General features: G+C 44.9%; 1 protein-coding gene across 1 annotated transcript in view; it reads right to left on the bottom strand.

Annotated features, from left to right (window-relative positions):
• slc4a8 (solute carrier family 4 member 8) overlaps nt 1–14,531 on the bottom strand; it is a 51,485-nt gene extending 36,954 nt beyond the window's left edge. The window contains exon 1 of the mRNA XM_055869291.1: nt 14,036–14,531. Coding sequence (XP_055725266.1) covers nt 14,036–14,080 — 45 coding nt within the window. The 5' untranslated portion in view covers nt 14,081–14,531. The remainder of the gene's footprint in view (nt 1–14,035) is intronic.
• Between the last annotated feature and the right edge of the window lie 10,257 nt (nt 14,532–24,788).

Below are 24,788 nucleotides of genomic sequence, written 5' to 3'. Positions count from 1 at the left end.
CAAAGAGCATGACAAAGGAAAATCTCCCACTCAACCAGAGGAGCTAGGTCAGGATGTTCTACTAACACATTTCCACACAGAACTCCATTCAGCAGTACAATCACAAACTGAGTCTGTTCTAACAAACAAGCCATTAACCTTGTGACATATTCTGTCACAATGTCTCAAAGTTTAACTGTTCAATCAACTGAAAAGAAAAAGAAAGAATTCAAAAACAAGGGTGTGGTTCCACTGGTCCAAGACAGCTAATGGTTCTGCATCTACGGCCAGGGCCGCACTGGAATTGTAATTTTGTGTGTATGTGCAGGCATGTGTGTGTGTGGGGTCTGTAGCAACACTGCAGACCCTAAATCATAGGCATAAACTAATCATGGTTTGGCTGTTCTGACACATCCTTGATGGATCATCACAAACCTGGACCAGGGCCAGTCTGTCATCATCTGGCACAGTGTGTGTGTGTGTGTGTGTGTGTGTGTGTGTGTGTGTGTGTGTGTGTGTGTGTGTGCGTGCGTGCGTGCGTGCGTGCGTGCGCGCGCGTGCGCGCGTGTGTGCGTGTGTGTGTGTGTGTATGTGTGTGTGTGTGCGTGCATGTGTATGACCGGGACACTGGAGCCAAAGGACCAGTGAAAACATGAAAATGTCCTGCTGTTTTATCGCTTTCAAAGCGGAATTCAAACTGCTAAATAAAAGGCCTAGCTCAAATCAGAGTATATATCACTGTTCAAGCACTTAATAACTCAACAGAGGTCAAAACTGTAACTGAAATATCTCTTGCCACCATTCGACTGTTCAGTCTATCAAAAACATTTAATCAAAAGGTCCATAGTCTTTGAGATAGTCACTGGGCTGGAGACCAACCGAACGCAATAGAGCTCTGAGGCTGTGTTAATACAGGCAGCCCAATTCGGATCTTTAGACCAATTAATTGCTTTGGCCAAAAGACCAATTAGTGGTAAAAAAATAATAACATTATTGGGCTGCCTGTGTAAACGCAGCCTGACTGCAGCAAGGTGTGCTGCTTAAACAGGGCATGGCCCAAATTGGAGTGGCTGCAGCTGGTACCTTCTCGGGATTAACATGGATAACCGGCATCCCGGGACCGCCCTGGGAACACTGTTCACATTTCCTGAAAAAATGTAATGACAAGACCCGGGAAATTACAACATTTTCCCCCAATGTCGCACTAATGCAGTTCCACAGCAGTAAGCCTTTAGCCTAGCATATTTACTTCACACAAAGTCGCCATAAATCCAAAGCACACACATAATTGACACTGCTGGACAGCACAACCGACCCGAATGTAGTTAATAAACCCTACAGGAAACCCCTAGAGTACAGCCTAGAAAAGAACGCGTGCCTCTTTGCGTTGTCATTGTGACTCTTCAGATAATCACAAATTTGGTAGGCCTATGCACAATTCACTACATAGTCATCTCTGTCACAGACATGAAGTATGTTAACAATTCAGAGACTTGAGGGAAAACTATATCTTCTCCTGTCCTAGAGCCTAGGTTATTTTCCTGTCTGGCCCCAATCTCACTGAAACCCAGTATGCTGACTCCTGTCTCGCATGAAAATTCCTAACTTTATTCTGTAATCCATAGGTTGCATTATGAAAGCACGTCTCTCGCCTAAGTATGTCAAAATACCGCTATAACATTTTCCCCGCTTCTCTGCGCTGTCTCGTATTGCTGCCCATATGAGAGCTTCGGTAGAGAATGTGTGATCAACAAACGGTATGAGAGAAGATATGGATATTTTGGTCTGGGTTAAGATACCATGATATTGCAACTACTTCCACACTTCATCTCCCTGTTATTCATGAGTTGATCTGCTATCTGCATAATTGTCAACTCGATTTTGCCAAATATAGGAGATATTCTGTCATTCGTTGAAGGAGGTTATCTAGCAAGCTTAGCAACTTTTGTAATTTAACTTTTGATTGACTGCCATTACAAAGTTTGTATGATTCAACAACGCTATACTCAGGGTGCACTCTGTGCGTCCTGAACGCTCTCTGTGTCGAGATAGCCTACTGCTGAAAAGCGCTGAATGAGTTGAGGAACATGAACTGCCTGTTTCGCAATTCACAACTATGTCATTAGCGATCAAAGATAGTTACTCTATCACTATTAAATATCAGATTCACTTTCTCTGAAATCTTTACATAGTGGTGCAACCAAGCCTACAAGGTGGTGCAAAGCCCCTCTGATTGGCCTGGCATAGTGTCACGCCCTGACCTTAGAGATCCTTTTAAGTCTCTATTTTGGTTTGGTCAGGGCGTGAGTTGGGGTGGGTATTCTATGTTCTATGTTGTGTATTTCTTTGTGTTTGGCTGGGTGTGGTTCTCAATCAGAGGCAGCTGTCTATTGTTGTCTCTGATTGAGAACCATACTTAGGTATCCCTTTTTCCACTTGTCTTTGTGGGAAGTTGACTTTGTTAAGGGCACATAGCCTTTGAGCTTCACAGTTTGTTTTTGTAGTGTTTATTGTTTTGTTCGGCGTCATTTTGATTATTAATAAAGAAAATGTACGCTCACCACGCTGCACCTTGATCCTCTCCTTTCAACAGCCGTGACACATAGTGACGATATCTTGGTTTAAACGCTTTAAATGGGCACTTCTGATTTTTGCAGTACTTCTCTGGATAAATTGGAATTATTCCCGGTATTGAAACTTGGTTGATTTTCGGGAAAATATGAATCCCTATTAGTGCCTTCCTCTGCTGCAGCCAGGATCCCTTTATGTGAACTGCATGCATCAATACTTTCCTTGAATGAGATGATTCAACCTTCCTTTCAGCACATCACTGCCTATCTCCAGCCTTCCTGTGTGTGTGTGTGTGTGTGTGTGTGTGTGTGCCATTATCCGCAATGCGTATCAAATTGACATGGCATCAGAGTAAATACATAGAACATTGATTTACCTTTTCTGGTTCTCCTGTGCTCTGTCTAATTCAACACAGGGGCAATGTATCGACCCATTTAGAGAAGGCACTTTAGAACCATTCTTGTTCCGCCAGCTAGCCTTAGAGTTGTGAGCTGTGATACATGAGAGTGGGGATGAGGGTGAGCGAGGGTGAGGGGTTGAGGAGGGAGACAGTCCCTGTCCCTGTAAGCTCCAACTCTTTAGCAGACCTGTTCTATCAGTTTCCTCCCCCTGGCCTAACCCCTTGATGGTGGCATAATTCATCACAACAGAAACCCCACCATAAACAGAACAGAGGACAGCTGGGCCCACTCCCCCTCACCTCAAGGAGAGGGCTGTTTCACTTATCCTTCAGAGGTCTGGCAGGTTCACCTTCACTGGAGTTCCCTCACTTTCAGTTCAACATTTATCACACAAACAGGTCTTAATAGTTGACCACTGTCATTTTTAGCTGTAGTTTGACGAGTTAAAACAAGTTACAGTATTGAAAGTAAAGTATAATTTTTCATTATCCTACATATTTCATCTAAAGTGTATTTTCAAGCTTCCAATCACAGTTTTATATAACTAGTCTGCAGATTAAGATATGACACAGACTATGTTTTTCAAGGGAAAACCAAGACTCAGAGACCATTCTTACCTTGTGAAGTCAAATCTTACAAAAGAAAAACAGATCTGTACCTGCGCTGTAAGGTATAGCACCTTTCCCTCAGCTTAGAGTCAACACAATGCACATACACAGGTCATGCAGACACACCTGTTGTGTCAGTACCCCCTACACCTCCCTGGCGAGAGTTAACTGAAATGGTTGACTTGGTGCTGATGCTTAGCCATCCTTCGTTTTTCCACTACACCTCACCCTCTCCCTGTCAATGTTGAGCCACAGGGAGTTATTTCCATGACTAGGCGTTCCATCTCCCTAGACACCTCTTTCTCTCACTGTTAGACAAATACACTGAGTATTACATGGAACTATTTGAAAATACAGAAAGACTGGGTGAGTGAGGGAATTGTTGCAATGCTGAATGAATGTGTGGCTCAGTTGGTAAGAGAGTTGTGCTAGCAACGCCAGGACTGTGGGTTCAATTCCTGCTGGAATCACTAAAATGTATGAACTCCCTGTACTGTAAATTGCATTAGATACAAGCTGAATGGCATATATAGAATTCCTTCATTAATGATGGACGGACCTTGAGTTGCAAAAAACATGAAGAGTCCCATTTGCACATAAAAATGGAATTGGTAGAAATAATGTATTTAGGGCTCAATAAACCTGGTGGTTAAGAGGAAAGAGTTGATAAACAGTCTCAGTGATCTCTTTCACAATGGCTCTATAGTCAGACTTCATTTACCACTGGTATATTAAAATGGTGTTGATTAATCTCAGTCTCTGTCCTCTCTCATTCTCCTCTCTCCTTCCATCTACTGTATAAACACATGCACACACCCTTCCTCTAATTCTCTCTCCTTTACCCTTCTAACACACACACACACACTCACTCCCCTATTCTGTTCGATGTGGTGGTGGTGCTGTCTTATCAGGCAGTGCAGCTGTGGCTGGTGAATTAGGGCTGTCTGTGGGACTCAGCTCAGGTTGCAAGCTCTATAATCAGCTCTATTAGGAGGACTGGAACTGCAGCTAGGATACAGCTCTCTCTCTCTCTCTCCCTCTCTGTTTCATTCTGTTGAGTGCTCCTTCTTTCTCTTTATTGGCATGGGAAACATATGTTAACATTGCCTAAGCAAGTGAAGTAGATAATAACAGCAGTTCCAAAAGAATAAAGACATTTCAAATGTCATATTGTGTCTATATACGGTGTTGTAATGATGTGCAAATAGTTAAAGTACAAAAGGGAAAATAAATAAACATAAATATGGGTTGTATTTACAATAGTGTTTGTTTTTCACTGGTTGCCCTTTTTTGTGGCAACAGATCACACATTTTGCTGCTGTGATGGCACACTGTGGTATTTCACCCAGTGGATATCTAAGTTTATCAAAATTGGGTTTGCTTTCGAATTCTTTGTGGATCTGTGTCATCTGAAGGAAATTTGTGTCTCTAATATGGTCATACATTGGGCAGGAGTTAAGGAAGTGCAGCTCAGTTTCCACTTCATTTTGTGGGAAATGTGCACATAGCATGTCTTCTCTTGAGACCCAGGTCTGCCTACGACGGCCTTTCTCAATAGCAAGGCTATGCTCACTGAGTCTGTACATAGTACATATGTACAGACATGGTCAAAGCTTTGCCAAATAGCATTCTAGTTTGCTCAGTTTTTTTGTTAATTCTTTCCAATGTGTCAAGTAATTATCTTTTTGTTTTCTCGTGATTTGGTTGGGTCTAATTGTGTTGCTGTCCTAGGGCTCTGTGGGGTCTGTTTGTGTTTGTGAACAGAGCCCCAGGACCAGCTTGCTTAGGGGACTATTCTCCAGGTTCATCTCTCTGTAGGTGATGGCTTTGTTGTGGAAGGTCTGGGAATCACTTCCTTCTAGGTGGCTGTAGAATTTAATGGCTCTTTTCTGGATTTTGATAATTAGCGTGTATCGGCCAAAATCTGGTCTGCATGCATTATTTGGTGCATGTAAATAATGCTTGTCACTCGCCCACCACACCCCAGTCACACCCACCACACCCCAGTCACACCCACCACACCCCAGTCCCACCCACCACACCCCAGTCATGCCGACAATGCTCAAAAGGGCTTGACTTCACACAGTCATTTTCCACACAGCTTACCACCATCAACCCCCGATCTCAGCCACCTGCTACCACACACACACACACACACACACACACACACACACACACACACACACACACACACACACACACACACACACACACACACACACACACACACACACACACACACACACACACACACACTCGAAATAGCTCTTTACTTGAGTTTGTGTCCTTCACAGGCTCATCAGTGCTACACTAACTACATGTACATTTACATGTAAGTCATTTAGCAGACCGCTCACAGTAGTGAGTGCATACATTTTCTTACTTTTTTTTTACTGACAGACTGACAGAGTGTGAGGGGAGGACACCACCACCACAGCAAATCACTATAGCACTGGAGTAGCCTGAGGACAACACAGCTTGAGCTTCTAAACACACAAACATACACACCCCAGAGACAGAGACCGAGACAGAGACAGAGAGCGAGAGCGAGAGATAGCCTACCTGACAGAACAATAAAAACAGATGTGAATTTTGGTTTTCCAATTAGCAGAATGTCAGAATGTAGTAGATGGTGTTGTGTGTAGTCAACAATATTTGTCACAGCTGCCAGCCACACAGGGAGTGAAAACAGTATTTCTCCAGGTCTAGGAATCATCATGGTCTGCATCTCACACTGAGAAAACCTCTGTTTGACCTTTCTGTTACCTAGTAACAGTACATCAAAACACAACCACATACTTGTACAGACACACACAGCTGTATCACCCAAAGCATCTGTCTAATTTAGCTCGGATCTCAAGGCTGGGAGGTATTTCTCCTCCAGGAGGATGAATACATGTGAAATATGTCTTGTGAATAAAATCCTACTTGTACAGTGAGCTACTATGTGTCTCTGTGTCTCTTTTTCGTTCTTGATGATTTGGAGGTTTTATATGGAAATAGAAAATGCTTTCATTGGATGTAACAAGTTTACAATCTGGTAGAATATCCCAAAGAGTTGAGTTGGCTATCAACATTAGTTTGATTGCATCTACAAAAGCCTACATTTGGTGGAAGCAGTGTAATCTAGGCCAGTAGTAGGATGCGCTTCAGTTTGTGTATAAAGGTTGTAGTATTGTAAACATTTTAGAAGACCTATTGTCTACTTGTAGCATCCTTTTTTTACCTTTCTGTTCCTAAATAAATATCCTTCATTTTGGAAGACTCTGTCAGTCCATTTTAAGTGCACACAGCCAGGCCAGCATTGTCACACGTAAGATAAATACATACTGATGTAGAATCTTCATTTGATCACCCTGTTGCAGGAGAAATTTCATTGCAAAACTTGTAGTGTATTTGAGGTTTAAAAAGTCTTCTGAAGTTTGTAATTTCCAATTTGATACATTTACAAAAAATGTATCAAGCCCTACAAAAATGTCCATTATTATTATTTTCCTGCTATAGCAAACTGGCTCAAATTAAGATCCTACGTATGTACAAGACCTGACCTTTAACACGGGTGCCCCACAGGGGAGTGTGCTTAGTCCCCTCCTGTACTACCTGTTTACCCACGACTGCGTGGTGATGCACAACTCCAACACTATCATCAAGTTTGCTAACGACACAACGGTGGTAAGCCTGACGATTAGACAGCCTACAGGGAGGAGGTCAATGACCTGGCAGTGTGGTGCCAGGACAACAACCATCCACATTGACAGGTGGCCAAGGCAATAACCATTAACACTAACCAGGGACCAACAACTCAGCTGACCAAGGCAATAATCATTAACACTAACCGGGGACCAACGACTCAGCTGACCAAGGCAATAACCATTAACACTAACCAGGAACCAACAACTCAGCTGACCAAGGCAATAACCATTAACACTAACCGGGGACCAACAACTCAGCTGACCAAGGCAATAACCATTAACACTAACCAGGGACCAATGACTCAGCTGACCAAGGCAATAACCATTAACACTAACCGGGGACCAACAACTCAGCTGACCAAGGCAATAACCATTAACACTAACTGGGAACCAACAACTCAGCTGACCAAGGCAATAACCATTAACACTAACCGGGGACCAACAACTCAGCTGACCAAGGCAATAACCATTAACACTAACCAGGAACCAACAACTCAGCTGACCAAGGCAATAACCATTAACACTAACCAGGAACCAACAACTCAGCTGACCAAGGCAATAACCATTAACACTAACCGGGGACCAACAACTCAGCTGACCAAGGCAATAACCATTAACACTAACCGGGAACCAACGACTCAGCTGACCAAGGCAATAACCATTAACACTAACCAGGAACCAACAACTCAGCTGACCAAGGCAATAACCATTAACACTAACCGGGGACCAACAACTCAGCTGACCAAGGCAATAACCATTAACACTAACCAGGGACCAATGACTCAGCTGACCAAGGCAATAACCATTAACACTAACCGGGAACCAACAACTCAGCTGACCAAGGCAATAACCATTAACACTAACCGGGGACCAACAACTCAGCTGACCAAGGCAATAACCATTAACACTAACCGGGGACCAATGACTCAGCTGATCCACAGACATGCAAACAGTAGACACTGGCCATGTTTGAATACCCATACTTGCGTCTTAAATAGTAGGCCGTTTGAGTATGGAGAAAAAATGTAGTTTAATTGTAAGTGACATTTAGAAAAAAATCAAGAATACTTTAAATGCTGGATGTCATACTAATTTCAGCTTTGACAACAGCTGATCCATTAGATATGAAGATGCGCTACCGAAATCAACGAATAGCGGGAAACAACGCAATCACGCATGACGCACTCTCAGTATGGGATTTTTACATTTTTTATAGTATGGGAATTTTCAAAAATCGAGTATAGTTTAAATGCCAGGATTTAATACTCACTTCGGCTCTTCATCTAGTAGAATTCGATACACACTTTTCCACAATGCATTGGAAGAGGTGGGCTGCAAGTAACAGGACCTAGTTCTCTTCAAACCTAACAGCAAAACTAGGCTAGTTAATTGTGAAGATGCCAAATAGTGAACTTTCTGTGGTGGTATTAGGCTAAGTAGTTTTTGTTCTCCTCAATATGATCACGAGTATTGCATCATAGGCTACTGATGTCATGTTAATCAGGCCTTTTGATTTGAACACATGGATTGTTTTAGTTTTGTAGGCTAGGCTACCTAATTTAATTATTTCATTCATGGATCAAGCCTTAGCAGTCATTCTGATCTCGTTTCCAATGATCAGTGCTGTAGTTTATTGTGTTGCTGTCCATCAGTTCTGAATTTGCGATACACCCGCAAGTCCATGTTTTTCTGTGCAATAGCCTTTTGATTTGATTTATATGTTACAGCGCTTTGGTTTCACTAGTAATGGAAATGGAACCAATGATCTGTTTCTGTCTTAAGTCCTTTTTAAATAGGATAGATGGGCTATTTGGGCTACGCTATAGGTTGAATGTGATAGTCTGCCTATAACCAGCCTGAGTAGGCCTATAACTCCAATCCTATTCTATTCAGAGTTTAGAGAAATTAAACAAATTGGAAATTAACTATTATCAGGCTGGTTGAAGTGATACATGTTGAATTCGGAAAAATCCATCTGCACTCGGCCCCGCCCTGTCTACTTAGCCAGTCATGAGCTGCTACTGTGTTGCGGTCGTGGCATACTGCATACTTTTAACTAAACGCGCCTCTGTTTCATGCAGCGCGCCAGAGCAATTCTACCACTGTCGGGAGAAATTGTCATATGCATATATGTTAATTGCATCCAAATAAAGGTTGCTTCGCTACCACACCAACAACGGAAGCACAATCATGGCCTCGGATTCGCGGGTGGTCGCGTTAGAACAGACCCAGGGTCTGTTTCTGTGGCGGCAGATACGCTAAGGCTCATGTTTAGTGTAGTTTTTGGTGCTCTTTAAAACCTGCAAATTACGGTAAAAACACGACTTCTCAACAAAGGCTGAAACATTCATAACCGATGGGCACTATACGAACATGCAAATTGTTTTGCCATCCTGGGAGAAACTGGAAGGTCTACGTTGCACAGTAATCCTAATATCGCTAACAGATCTCATGGTTTATTTTAGGAATGAGGAGACTCTTTATGATTCCTTAGTAAAAGGGAGTTATGAAATGTGAAGACACGTTACATTAGTTATCACATAAAACCAATCATATTCACTGTTTTAAACATGAACTTCCGCGCTGCACAGTTGTGTGAATCATCTGTCTTTTTAGTGCAATAAACTTTGTGGTTTCTTTAACACAAGAGGTTGCTGAACTGTGTGTAAGTCATGGTCACGGTTATAGGCCTAATAATCTCTCCTCCTACAGGCTACTTCTCTTTAAGTAGTCCACCACTCTCTCCACTCTCTCTCTCTTCCTCCCTCACTTTCCTAGAGTCCCCCTCTCCCTTTTCTACTTTCTCCACACTCTCTCCTTCCTCCTTTCAACTCAATTTCCACACTTACTTCTCCCTCTCTTTACTTAAGCCTTCCTCTCCCTCTTCTCCTTTTTTCCACACTCTCTCTCCTCCTTTCTCACTCCCCCTCCCTCTCATTCTCCTCTCCTCTTCTCTATTCTCCCTCCAGCAGCACACTGACCTGACAGCAGTGCTACAGATCCTGACTCTGACAACTGGGCCTGTCACTTCCAGACGCGGCCCAGTGTGTGAGGGGGGCGGGGGCAGCAGGCCACAGAGGCTGCTGTTCCTCCTCCACATGGCTCATAGTGTAACTGTAACCACTCAGCCCCAGGCCTGGCCCCAGACACCTGCACTGCTACTACAGTACAGTCTAACACACTGCTGTACACTACAACTGACCTGACTCAGGAAGAATAGAGAAGGAGTTAGTTCCATAGGACACTAGGGATGGGAGAGGCTGATATCTAAGCCGTGAAAGAGAAGATGAGAGAGGGATTGGACAGATGGGGATAGAGAAAGAGGGATGACTGAGGTGAAGCGGTGGGGAGGTAAAGATGAGAGAAAAAGTGGTCTTAGGTTAAAAAGAGAGAGAGCCGAGAAAGGGGAGAGGAGAGGATGCATTCACTAGCATTGTTCAATGCCACTCATTTATTTGTGTCTCTCTCTAATTCTCTTTCTCTCTTTACCTTCTTCTTCCCTCCATCAGAACACTGTGGCCTTGGTGGGTTGTGTAGGTGAGAGAACGCAACAATGCAAATAGAGCTCATACAGGGAGGGAAGGGTGTTGTATAATTACATGTGCATCATTCAGCTTATTCTGTGACTTCCTTTGATTGAGGAGGCACTATATTACTAGCTGTGTGTGAGTGTGTGCGTGCGTGCGAGTTACAGTGAGAAGGGATATCACCCACATCATTTATCACGCATGTGTTTCACCACAACTTCTTTTTTTACAGCCTCTGTCACTAAAAGGACAATGCTGCCAGTGCTAACAAACAGATCATAACATAAACATTATAGTGGCTAGTTTTTCCCTCTCAAAGCAATTACTTACAGGTACATAATGGTCTGTCCAAACACAGAGATAAGATCAGAGCCTAATTAAAACTGTGAGATAAGCTGGACAGAACAACATTAAAGGGAGTTTGTCATCACTAAGGGGAGTTAAGGGATTAAGGGTTATCACCATGGAAACATCCTAACTGAACCATAACTGAGTTATTATCTGCAACAAGGTAGTTTGTGAATGTACCCTTATGGCTTGTCAGTGCCAGGTGTCCCTTATTGGAAATTAAAGGCATTGCCTAGAGTATAAAAGTTTGGCCTTCCTGTTCGGTCAGGGGATCCCTTACTATGGTAAATATGGGCATGTCTTGGGAGGACGGGAGTGATGACAATGGCGTAACCAAATTGAAGATGTGTAATTGTAAGAATGTGTCTACCGCAAGTGTGCCGGTCTCTATTGGTCCACAGTCTTTCTCTCATAGCATGCCTTAGGTTTGTGATTATTTTGTTTGCCAGAATCTAGGATCCATGTTGTATGCTACACTAATTAGTGAAAATGACTGCTCTAAACTGGATCTCTAAACACTGTGCTGTCAGCAGATATTGTGTGAAGCACAAAGACGTTAAAGATGTTCTTGCAGTCCAAGCGTCTATTGAGAATATCTTGTGGCGAACAAATATTATGTATTTGTATATCCTAATAGTTATTCTCTTGTTCTGTCCTTGATTTTAAGAAACATTTGAGCTGTAGCCCTGAGGATTTCACCTCACAATACAACAATGTGGTGTACTGTACTATGGCTACATTAATAAGGCCTATCCATGTTACATACTTTTATTGATACTCAAGACTTGGGTTGAAATGGGCCAATTCAGTAAGATTTTAGAAAAACGTGGCAGTGAAATCGCTGTCTTTTAACAACATTGTCATATATTTAGGGCTGGTCTGTTTTTGGCATTATCAGTCCTAGATTCCCTACTGTATGACACAGTACATGTGGTGACTCATCAGAACAAACAAAACTATTGAGGCATTATAGCTCTTTCACGCATGGTGATATCATAGCCTGATGTTGCCTAGTTCTGTGCTAACTGGATTAGAGCTAATAGAGTAATGAAATAAAGCATTAACCTTATCAGAAGATGATATACAGACAGTGGTAATGGGTTCACTGGGAGGCTAGAGCTCTGTAATGTATGGGTCCAGATGTCTCTGTCTGCCTCCCTCCCTTTCCGGTGCTATGCAGTAAAGCCATCAAATTATATTACCATTGTCTTCCCTTGACACCAGTCATTAGGTCTGCCCATGCTCAGTCCAGTCTAGATCCTCCCCAATCACTTTAACCTCAATACTTAGGCTACAATCGGGCTTAATCTAATATGAGACTTTTGGCTCTCTATCATTTAAGTCATTTAGCAGACGCTCTTATCCAGAGCGACTTACATACATTCATACTTTTTTTGTACTATCAGATCTGTGTATCAGAGCCTATGTATTTGAAGGACACTTACTGTCCAAATAATGCCCATTTGAACAACTTCAAGCACCATCAGACTACAGTCTAGTCCAGTTGATAATCTTTGATTAGTTGTTCTGGCACCGGAATGGAATTTCAGAATTTTCTCCTATAATATATAAAAAACACTTGAGTCTCCATACATTCCCCGAGCAGTCAGCCAACCAATGACGACATAGGAGACTGTCATCCAGGTACTTTGCATAAATATTCATAACGTTATCCTATCTTAAACCCTGGTACGGTACTATGTACACTTATTTCATTCATTACCCAGAGATGCTTCAGGGTACATTCATGAGCAGTCGCTGTATTTTGAACTGCCTGTATTGTCGGTTGACTATGGGTAAGATCAATCAAGTATTGAAAGCTGACGCTAATTATATTTTCTCTTTATCTTCTTAGAAACTATATCTAGCTCTATGGTCCCACCCCAATTAACACAATGATGAAACTAGAGCTTAATTCGGAGCTCGGTTTCCTTCAACCGCCACGGATTACACATAGGATGGCGTCAAGGTCATTTGAGGGTAATTGAGAATGTATTCGGGGATTGAGTAGAATATGATGAACACTTTAGCTACACTGAACATGTTAGATGTGTGTTGTAGACTATCATTGAGGGTGAATGGTTGATGTTGTCTGATGCGGTTCTAAAAGGAGAAGGAGACCGAATGCTTCAATTGTTTTGGACAACCCATAGCCTAGGCTGCTGTAGGCTTCATACTCGATACATTGATCAAACTCAATATTCAAACAGTTTTAATAAGTGTCCGTTTTATATAGCCAAACAATGAACAAACATAGATATACACTAAGCCTCTATCCTTGTTTACACTTGCTAGCCTTGCCATGCCTGCCTCGCGAGTGATTGCATGCATCTCCAACATGTTCCTTATTTCTGGCGATGCCAGACACATTTTAAAACATGCTTGAGGTTAAAGAAATATAACTCGTGAAAGATGGGTCCACACTAGGCAGTGTATTGCAATGTGATATGTCCATTGGGAATTGTGCCATTGCACGTGCCAGCAGTTTCCGAATAATAAAAACACTTCGTGCGCACTAACTCTGCTCCATCCTCACAGGATTGTAGCCTACTACAAAAATGCGTACCTGTTTTCAATTGAAGAGTGGCAAATTCATCTACATCTCAATCTGTTCACATTGAGATGTAATGACTAATTATGTTAATCTTCGTAACAAACTGGATGAAGCTGCCCTATAGGCAAACATGGCTATTGATCTTCCCACGTTTGGTAGCATAAAAGCGCGTCCAGATGCGTTCCGTTTTTCCTCTCCAGATAAAACCGTTATAACGGCATCGGTAACGTTCAGGTAACATTGTTATTTTAGGCTGATGTATAAATCTACGCTACTTTTATTCACTTGACTGTGCCATATTTTGATATTAAAATTTTCAATAAATAAGGGAGTGCACAAAGAAAGATGACAATACCTGGTAGCTCAAAATGCTCTCAGGGTCGTTGACTTCTGCGGGCATGGTAGTAGGGTCCGTGTATCGTCCTTTCAGTTGACGGGTGAGCTACTATACACGGAGTCTGAAGCTGATAGCCAAAACGGCTACAAGAAGGGACTCGCGGTGTTATCAGTCAATTCTTTGACAGATATTCATTGGTGACATTCCTTGCCAATTCTGACAGACATGGTGTGGGAAAACATGTTCCCAGTTGAGAGAGAATCGTAGAAACGCTGAAAATTCCACCTGTTCTGTTATTAGCGTTTTGACGTCCTGATGCGCGCGCTCCTCAAGCTTTCCTCCCTTTGGTCCCGGGCAAGGTTAGCGGTGGATGTAGCATCACTGCTTGTTCAGCCAATTATGAGAAGGCAGCAGAAAGACTGCGACGCATTGCTGTTGCCACTGAACTGATGACAAGATAAAGTCCCGTTTCAAGTTGCACATTCAGGGGGTAACAAAGTAGCCTATGTATCCATAATACTGGAGTAGATTGTTACAAAGTATACGGATTCATTGTCAGATGTTTTACATTATCATTTGAACTTGCAATGTATAGGCCTATGACGACAGCAATCATGGCATAGACCAGGGATGGGCGGCTGCGGGCCTGCGACTGCGGCTCCCCTTTTGAAGGCCCTCGGAACAATTTGGTTGTGCATCAGAAATGTTTTCTCTTTTGTCAGTCACTGATTAGTCAGTCAATTAGCCCATGTCAGCTAAACATTTTTAGTTTTCTAAGTTAGTTTCGCGGCCAGCTATCTAAAAGTATCATGGTCGAATTACCCGCTGGGGGTGCACCCATTGGATTTTATTAGTCAGTCTCACATAGATATCATATTAAAAACTCCAAACATTTCTTTCGACCCTATGGCAAAATGTAGAATCGCAGGAAATTGGCTGTAAAACAGCACATTTTCAACTCCGCCCCATGCCACTTGCACAAAATTTGTAATAAAATTGCAACATTTCTCTACACCCGACACACAATTTGTTGAATTGCACAATTTATTTAAAACTTCCTCTCTGCTGTCAAGATGGCGACCACTAAAATGTTTTGCTCACAGTGTGGGGAGTTGGGTACTGCAGACCTGCGAGCAACTGCGGCCCATCATGATGACGTTCAGATTTTTTGTGACCCCCGCCCCATCAAAGTTGCCCATCCCTAACTATAGCCTATATGATATTGCTATATACAGTACCAGTCAAAATTTTGGACACATCTAATCATTCCAGGGTTTTTCAATATTTTGACTCTTTTCTACATTGTAGAATACTAGTGAAGACATCAACACTATTAAATAACACATATTTAAACAAAGGAGATGATCGTGGACTTCAGGAAACAGCAGAGGGAGCACCCCCCTATCCACATCGACAGGACAGTAGTGGGGAAGGTGGAAAGTTTTAAGTTCTTTGGCGAACACATCATGGACAAACTGAAATGGTCCACCCACACAGACAGCGTGGTGAAGGAGGCTGAAGAAATTTGTCTTGTCACCTAAAACACTCACAAACTTTTACAGATGCACAAACGAGAGCATCCTGTCGGGCTGTATCACCGCCTGGTACGGAAAACTACCTGCCCTCCAGGACACCTACACCACCAGATGTCACAGGAAGGCTAAAAAGATCATCAAGGACAACAACCACCCGAGCCACTGCCTGTTCACCCCGCTATTATCCAGAAGGCGAGGTCAGTACAGGTGCATCAAAGCTGGGACCGAGAGACTGATAAACAGCTTCTATCTCAAGGCCATCAGACTGTTAAACAGCCATCACTAACATTGAGTGGCTGCTGCCAACATACTGACTCAAATCTCTAGCCACTTAATAATTAAAAATTGGATGTAATAAAGGTATCACTAGTCACTTTAAACAATGCCACTTTATATAATGTTTACATACCCTACATTACTTATCTCATGTATATACTGTACTCTATACCTTCTACTGCATCTTGCCTATGCCGTTCGGCCATCGCTCATCCATATATTTATATGTACATATTCTTATTCATTCCTTTACACTTGTGTGTATAAGGTAGTTGTTGTGAAATTGTTAGATTACTTGTTAGATATTACTGCATGGTTTGAACTAGAAGCACAAGCATTTCGCTACACTCGCATTAACATCTGCTAACCATGTGTATGTGACCAATACAATTTGATTTGATTTGATTGTGGAATCACGTAGTAACCAAAAAAGATTCAAACAAATCAAAATATAGTTTATATTTGAGATTCTTCAATGTAGCCACCCTTTGCCTTGATGATATATTTGCACATTCTTGTCATTCTCTCAACCAGCTCCATGAGGTAGTCACCTGGAATGCATTTCAATTAACAGGTGTGCCTTGTTAAAAGTTAATTGTGGAATTTCTTTCCTTCAGAATGCGTTTGAGCGAATCAGTTGTGTTGTGAAAAGGTAGGGGTGGTATAAAGAAGATAGCCATATCAGGTAAAAGGCCAAGTTCATATTAAGGCAAGAACAGCTCAAATAAGCAAAGGGAAAATACATTTCATCCTTACTTTAAGACATGAAGGTCAGTCAATCTGGAAGAATTTTGAAAATGTCTCTAAGTGTAGTCGCAAAAACCATCAAGCGCTATGATGAAACTGGCTCCCATGAGTACCGCCAAAGGAAAGGAAGACCCAGAGTTACCTCTGCTGCAGAGGATATGTTCATTAGAGTTACTAACCTCAGAAATTGCAGCCCAAATAAATTGTCACCCCCTGACCTGAAAGAGCCTTTTTATGTCTCTTTTTGTGTCATGTTTTGTCTTTGATCTTCATGTCTTGTCCCTGTGCTTCCCTCTGCTGGTCTTATTAGGTTCTTTCCCTCTTTCTATTTCCTCTCTCTCCTCCTTCCTTTTTCCCTCTCCCGCTCTCTCTCTCTATCGTTCCGTTCTTGCTCCCAGCTGGTTCTCATTCTCCTAACGACCTTATTTACTCTTTCACACCTGTCCCCTATTTTGCCCTCTGATTTGAGTCCCTATTTCTCCCTCTGTTTTCTGCTTCTGTCTTTGTCGGATTCTTGTTTGATGTTTGCTGTTCTGTGTCCTTGTTCCGCCCTATCGTGTTTTTGCCTTCATCAGATGCTGCGTGTGAGCAGGTGTCTAGTGGTCGCGTCTCCAGTCGTTCATCTCTACTGACGAGAGGATTTCAGTTTTCCTGTTTTGTTTTTACCTTAGATATATCAGGAGTATCGTTTTTGTCTAAGACTGGAATAAAGACTCTGTTTCTATTTCGTCGCTTTTGGGTCCTCCTTCATCAGCATAACAGAAGAATCCGACCAAGAATGGACCCAGCGACTACGGATTCTCTCTACACTACCGTCAAGTTCCAGGGAGCAATGCTCGGCAGACACGAGCAGGAATTGTCTGCTGCTCGTCATGCCGTTGAGACCCTGGCCGCTCAGGTTTCCGATCTCTCAGGACAGTTTCAGAGTCTTCGTCTCGTACCACAAGCTACTTCCTGGTCTTCCGAGTCTCCGGAACCCAGGGTTAATAATCCACCATGTTACTCTGGACAGCCCACTGAGTGTCGCTCCTTTCTCACCCAGTGTGATATTGTGTTCTCTCTCCAGCCCAACACATACTCTGGAGAGAGAGCTCGGATCGCTTACGTCATATCACTCCTTACTGGGCGGGCTCGGGAGTGGGGCACAGCTATCTGGGAGGCAAGGGCTGAGTGTTCTGACGTTTATCAGAACTTTAAGGAGGAGATGATACGGGTCTTTGATCGTTCAGTTTTTGGGAAGGAGGCTTCCAGGGGTCTGGCTTCCCTATGTCAAGGTGATCGATCCATAACGGATTACTCTATAGAGTTTCGTACTCTTGCTGCATCCAGTGACTGGAACGAGCCGGCGTTGCTCGCTCGTTTTCTGGAGGGACTCCACGCTGAGGTTAAGGATGAGATTCTCTCCCGGGAGGTTCCTTCCAGCGTGGACTCGTTGATTGCACTCGCCATCCGCATAGAACGACGGGTAGATCTTCGTCACCGAGCTCGGGGAAGAGAGCTCGCGTTAGCGGGGCTTCCCTTCTCCGCATCTCGACCATCTCCTTCCATCGGCTCAGAGACTGAGCCCATGCAGCTGGGAGGTGTTCACATCTCGACTAAGGAGAGGGAACGGAGAATCACCAACCGCCTTTGCTTCTATTGCGGTTCTGCTGGACATTTTGTCATGTCATGTCCAGTTAAAGGTCAGAGATCATCAGTAAGCGGAGGGCTACTGGTGAGCGCTACTACTCAGGTCTCTCCATCAAGATCCTGTACTACCTTGTCGGTCCATCTACGCTGGACCGGGTCGGCTGCTTCCTGCAGTGCCTTGATAGACTCTGGGGCTGAGGGTTGTTTTATGGACGAAGCATGGGCTCGGAAACATGACATTCCTCTCAGAGAGTTAGGGAGGATCACACCCATGTTCGCCTTAGATGGTAGTTCTCTCCCCAGTATCAGATATGAGACACTACCTTTAACCCTCACAGTATCTGGTAACCAAAGTGAGACCATTTCTTTTTTGATTTTTTGTTCACCTGTTACACCTGTTGTTTTGGGTCATCCCTGGCTAGTATGTCATAATCCTTCTATTAATTGGTCTAGTAATTCTATCCTATCCTGGAACGTTTCTTGTCATGTGAAGTGTTTAATGTCTGCTATTCCTCCTGTTTCTTCTGTCCCCTCTACTCAGGAGGAGCCTGGTGATGTGACAGGAGTGCCGGAGGAACATCATGATCTACGCACGGTCTTCAGTCGGTCCAGAGCCAACTCTCTTCCTCCTCACCGGTCGTATGATTGTTGTATTGATCTCCATCCGGGGACCACTTCTCCTCGGGGTAGATTATTCTCTCTGTCGGCTCCCGAACGTAAGGCTCTCGATGATTATCTGTCTGCTGAAGGCATTCAGATGGATCCCGCTAAGGTCCAGGATGTCAGCGATTGGCCTGTTCCTAAGTCACGTGTCGAGTTACAGCGCTTTCTCGGTTTCGCTAATTTCTATCGGCGTTTCATTCGTAATTTCGGTCAAGTGGCTGCCCCTCTCACAGCTCTGACTTCTGTCAAGTCTCGCTTTAAGTGGTCTGGTTCCGCCCAGGGAGCTTTTGATCTCCTCAAGAAGCGTGTTACATCCGCCCCTATCCTTGTTACTCCTGACGTCACTAAACAATTCATTGTCGAGGTTGACGCTTCAGAGGTGGGCGTGGGAGCCATTCTGTCCCAGCGCTTCCAGTCTGACGATAAGGTCCATCCTTGCGCTTACTTTTCTCATCGATTGTCGCCATCGAAACCCGAGGGGATTCTCCCTGAAGGGCGTGTTGTCGGGTTGACTGTCTGGGGAATTGAGAGACAGGTAAAGCAAGCACTCACTCACACTGCGTCGCCGCGCGCTTGTCCTAGTAACCTTCTGTTCGTTCCTGTCTCTATTCGTCTGGCTGTTCTTCAGTGGGCTCATTCTGCCAAGTTAGATGGTCACCCCGGCGTTCGGGGTACGCTTGCTTCTATTCGCCAGCGGTTTTGGTGGCCTACTCAGGAGCGGGATACGCGCCGTTTCGTGGCTGCTTGTCCGGACTGCGCGCAGACTAAGTCAGGTAACTCTCCTCATGCCGGTCGTCTTAGACCGCTTCACATTCCTTCTCGACCATGGTCTCAGATCGCCTTAGACTTTAGTACCGGTCTGCCTTCGTCTGCGGGGAGGACTGTGAGAGCCGCCAATAAACGTAGGATTAAGAGTCCTAGGTATTGTCGCGGTCAGAGAGTGTGGCTTTCCACTCGTAACCTTTCCCTTACGACAGCTTCTCGCAAGTTGACTCCACGGTTCATTGGTCCGTTCCGTGTCTCTCAGGTCGTTAATCCTGTCGCTGTGCGACTGCTTCTTCCGCGACATCTTCGTCGCATCCACCCTGTCTTCCATGTCTCTTGTGTCAAGCCTTTTCTTCGCGCCCCCGTTCGTCTTCCCTCCCCCCCTCCCGTCCTTGTCGAGGGCGCACCTATTTACAAGGAACGGAAGATCATGGACATGCGTTCTCAGGGACGTGGTCACCAGTACTTAGTGGAGGGGGAGGGTTTCGGTCCTGAGGAGAGGAGTTGGGTTCCATCTCGGGATGTGCTGGACCGTTCGTTGATTGATGATTTCCTTCGTCGCCGCCAGGGTTCCTCCTCGAGTGCGCCAGGAGGCGCTTGGTGAGTGGGGGGGTACTGTCATGTTTTGTCTTTGATCTTCATGTCTTGTCCCTGTGCTTCCCTCTGCTGGTCTTATTAGGTTCTTTCCCTCTTTCTATTTCCTCTCTCTCCTCCTTCCTTTTTCCCTCTCCCGCTCTCTCTCTCTATCGTTCCGTTCTTGCTCCCAGCTGGTTCTCATTCTCCTAACGACCTTATTTACTCTTTCACACCTGTCCCCTATTTTGCCCTCTGATTTGAGTCCCTATTTCTCCCTCTGTTTTCTGCTTCTGTCTTTGTCGGATTCTTGTTTGATGTTTGCTGTTCTGTGTCCTTGTTCCGCCCTATCGTGTTTTTGCCTTCATCAGATGCTGCGTGTGAGCAGGTGTCTAGTGGTCGCGTCTCCAGTCGTTCATCTCTACTGACGAGAGGATTTCAGTTTTCCTGTTTTGTTTTTACCTTAGATATATCAGGAGTATCGTTTTTGTCTAAGACTGGAATAAAGACTCTGTTTCTATTTCGTCGCTTTTGGGTCCTCCTTCATCAGCATAACAGAAGAATCCGACCAAGAATGGACCCAGCGACTACGGATTCTCTCTACACTACCGTCAAGTTCCAGGGAGCAATGCTCGGCAGACACGAGCAGGAATTGTCTGCTGCTCGTCATGCCGTTGAGACCCTGGCCGCTCAGGTTTCCGATCTCTCAGGACAGTTTCAGAGTCTTCGTCTCGTACCACAAGCTACTTCCTGGTCTTCCGAGTCTCCGGAACCCAGGGTTAATAATCCACCATGTTACTCTGGACAGCCCACTGAGTGTCGCTCCTTTCTCACCCAGTGTGATATTGTGTTCTCTCTCCAGCCCAACACATACTCTGGAGAGAGAGCTCGGATCGCTTACGTCATATCACTCCTTACTGGGCGGGCTCGGGAGTGGGGCACAGCTATCTGGGAGGCAAGGGCTGAGTGTTCTGACGTTTATCAGAACTTTAAGGAGGAGATGATACGGGTCTTTGATCGTTCAGTTTTTGGGAAGGAGGCTTCCAGGGGTCTGGCTTCCCTATGTCAAGGTGATCGATCCATAACGGATTACTCTATAGAGTTTCGTACTCTTGCTGCATCCAGTGACTGGAACGAGCCGGCGTTGCTCGCTCGTTTTCTGGAGGGACTCCACGCTGAGGTTAAGGATGAGATTCTCTCCCGGGAGGTTCCTTCCAGCGTGGACTCGTTGATTGCACTCGCCATCCGCATAGAACGACGGGTAGATCTTCGTCACCGAGCTCGGGGAAGAGAGCTCGCGTTAGCGGGGCTTCCCTTCTCCGCATCTCGACCATCTCCTTCCATCGGCTCAGAGACTGAGCCCATGCAGCTGGGAGGTGTTCACATCTCGACTAAGGAGAGGGAACGGAGAATCACCAACCGCCTTTGCTTCTATTGCGGTTCTGCTGGACATTTTGTCATGTCATGTCCAGTTAAAGGTCAGAGATCATCAGTAAGCGGAGGGCTACTGGTGAGCGCTACTACTCAGGTCTCTCCATCAAGATCCTGTACTACCTTGTCGGTCCATCTACGCTGGACCGGGTCGGCTGCTTCCTGCAGTGCCTTGATAGACTCTGGGGCTGAGGGTTGTTTTATGGACGAAGCATGGGCTCGGAAACATGACATTCCTCTCAGAGAGTTAGGGAGGATCACACCCATGTTCGCCTTAGATGGTAGTTCTCTCCCCAGTATCAGATATGAGACACTACCTTTAACCCTCACAGTATCTGGTAACCAAAGTGAGACCATTTCTTTTTTGATTTTTTGTTCACCTGTTACACCTGTTGTTTTGGGTCATCCCTGGCTAGTATGTCATAATCCTTCTATTAATTGGTCTAGTAATTCTATCCTATCCTGGAACGTTTCTTGTCATGTGAAGTGTTTAATGTCTGCTATTCCTCCTGTTTCTTCTGTCCCCTCTACTCAGGAGGAGCCTGGTGATGTGACAGGAGTGCCGGAGGAACATCATGATCTACGCACGGTCTTCAGTCGGTCCAGAGCCAACTCTCTTCCTCCTCACCGGTCGTATGATTGTTGTATTGATCTCCATCCGGGGACCACTTCTCCTCGGGGTAGATTATTCTCTCTGTCGGCTCCCGAACGTAAGGCTCTCGATGATTATCTGTCTGCTGAAGGCATTCAGATGGATCCCGCTAAGGTCCAGGATGTCAGCGATTGGCCTGTTCCTAAGTCACGTGTCGAGTTACAGCGCTTTCTCGGTTTCGCTAATTTCTATCGGCGTTTCATTCGTAATTTCGGTCAAGTGGCTGCCCCTCTCACAGCTCTGACTTCTGTCAAGTCTCGCTTTAAGTGGTCTGGTTCCGCCCAGGGAGCTTTTGATCTCCTCAAGAAGCGTGTTACATCCGCCCCTATCCTTGTTACTCCTGACGTCACTAAACAATTCATTGTCGAGGTTGACGCTTCAGAGGTGGGCGTGGGAGCCATTCTGTCCCAGCGCTTCCAGTCTGACGATAAGGTCCATCCTTGCGCTTACTTTTCTCATCGATTGTCGCCATCGAAACCCGAGGGGATTCTCCCTGAAGGGCGTGTTGTCGGGTTGACTGTCTGGGGAATTGAGAGACAGGTAAAGCAAGCACTCACTCACACTGCGTCGCCGCGCGCTTGTCCTAGTAACCTTCTGTTCGTTCCTGTCTCTATTCGTCTGGCTGTTCTTCAGTGGGCTCATTCTGCCAAGTTAGATGGTCACCCCGGCGTTCGGGGTACGCTTGCTTCTATTCGCCAGCGGTTTTGGTGGCCTACTCAGGAGCGGGATACGCGCCGTTTCGTGGCTGCTTGTCCGGACTGCGCGCAGACTAAGTCAGGTAACTCTCCTCATGCCGGTCGTCTTAGACCGCTTCACATTCCTTCTCGACCATGGTCTCAGATCGCCTTAGACTTTAGTACCGGTCTGCCTTCGTCTGCGGGGAGGACTGTGAGAGCCGCCAATAAACGTAGGATTAAGAGTCCTAGGTATTGTCGCGGTCAGAGAGTGTGGCTTTCCACTCGTAACCTTTCCCTTACGACAGCTTCTCGCAAGTTGACTCCACGGTTCATTGGTCCGTTCCGTGTCTCTCAGGTCGTTAATCCTGTCGCTGTGCGACTGCTTCTTCCGCGACATCTTCGTCGCATCCACCCTGTCTTCCATGTCTCTTGTGTCAAGCCTTTTCTTCGCGCCCCCGTTCGTCTTCCCTCCCCCCCTCCCGTCCTTGTCGAGGGCGCACCTATTTACAAGGAACGGAAGATCATGGACATGCGTTCTCAGGGACGTGGTCACCAGTACTTAGTGGAGGGGGAGGGTTTCGGTCCTGAGGAGAGGAGTTGGGTTCCATCTCGGGATGTGCTGGACCGTTCGTTGATTGATGATTTCCTTCGTCGCCGCCAGGGTTCCTCCTCGAGTGCGCCAGGAGGCGCTTGGTGAGTGGGGGGGTACTGTCATGTTTTGTCTTTGATCTTCATGTCTTGTCCCTGTGCTTCCCTCTGCTGGTCTTATTAGGTTCTTTCCCTCTTTCTATTTCCTCTCTCTCCTCCTTCCTTTTTCCCTCTCCCGCTCTCTCTCTCTATCGTTCCGTTCTTGCTCCCAGCTGGTTCTCATTCTCCTAACGACCTTATTTACTCTTTCACACCTGTCCCCTATTTTGCCCTCTGATTTGAGTCCCTATTTCTCCCTCTGTTTTCTGCTTCTGTCTTTGTCGGATTCTTGTTTGATGTTTGCTGTTCTGTGTCCTTGTTCCGCCCTATCGTGTTTTTGCCTTCATCAGATGCTGCGTGTGAGCAGGTGTCTAGTGGTCGCGTCTCCAGTCGTTCATCTCTACTGACGAGAGGATTTCAGTTTTCCTGTTTTGTTTTTACCTTAGATATATCAGGAGTATCGTTTTTGTCTAAGACTGGAATAAAGACTCTGTTTCTATTTCGTCGCTTTTGGGTCCTCCTTCATCAGCATAACATTTTGGTTTGGTCAGGGTGTGATTTGGGTGGGTATTCTATGTCCTTTATTTCTATGATTTGTGTTTCTATGTTTTGGCTGGGTATGGTTCTCAATCAGGGACAGCTGTCTATCGTTGTCTCTGATTGGGAATCATACTTAGGCAGCCCTGTTTCCCACCTGTGATTGTGGGTAGTTGACTTTGTTAGTGGCACTATAGCCCTCGAAAGCTTCACGGTCGTTAATTTTGTTTCTTGTTTTGTTGGCGACATTCTATAATAAAGGGAAATAAAGGGTACGCTTACCACGCTGCACTTTGGTCCACTTCTTTCGACGGCCGTGACATAAATGCTTTACAGAGTTCAAGTAACAGACACATCTCAACATCAACTGTTCAGAGGAGACTGTGTGATTCAGACCTTCATGGTCAAATTGCTGCTAAGAAACCACTACGAAAATACACCAATAAGAAGAAGAGACTGGCTTGGGCCAAGAAACACGAGCAATGGACATTAGACCGGTGGAAATCTGTCCTTTGGTCTGATGAGTCCAAATCAGAGATTTTTTGGTTCCAACCACTGTGTCTTTGTGATATGCAGAGTAGGTGAACGGATGATCTCCG

Source organism: Salvelinus fontinalis, chromosome 18 (assembly GCF_029448725.1).
Source record: "Salvelinus fontinalis isolate EN_2023a chromosome 18, ASM2944872v1, whole genome shotgun sequence".
NCBI lineage: Eukaryota > Metazoa > Chordata > Actinopteri > Salmoniformes > Salmonidae > Salvelinus > Salvelinus fontinalis.
This window is presented reverse-complemented; position numbering and strand designations above follow the sequence as displayed.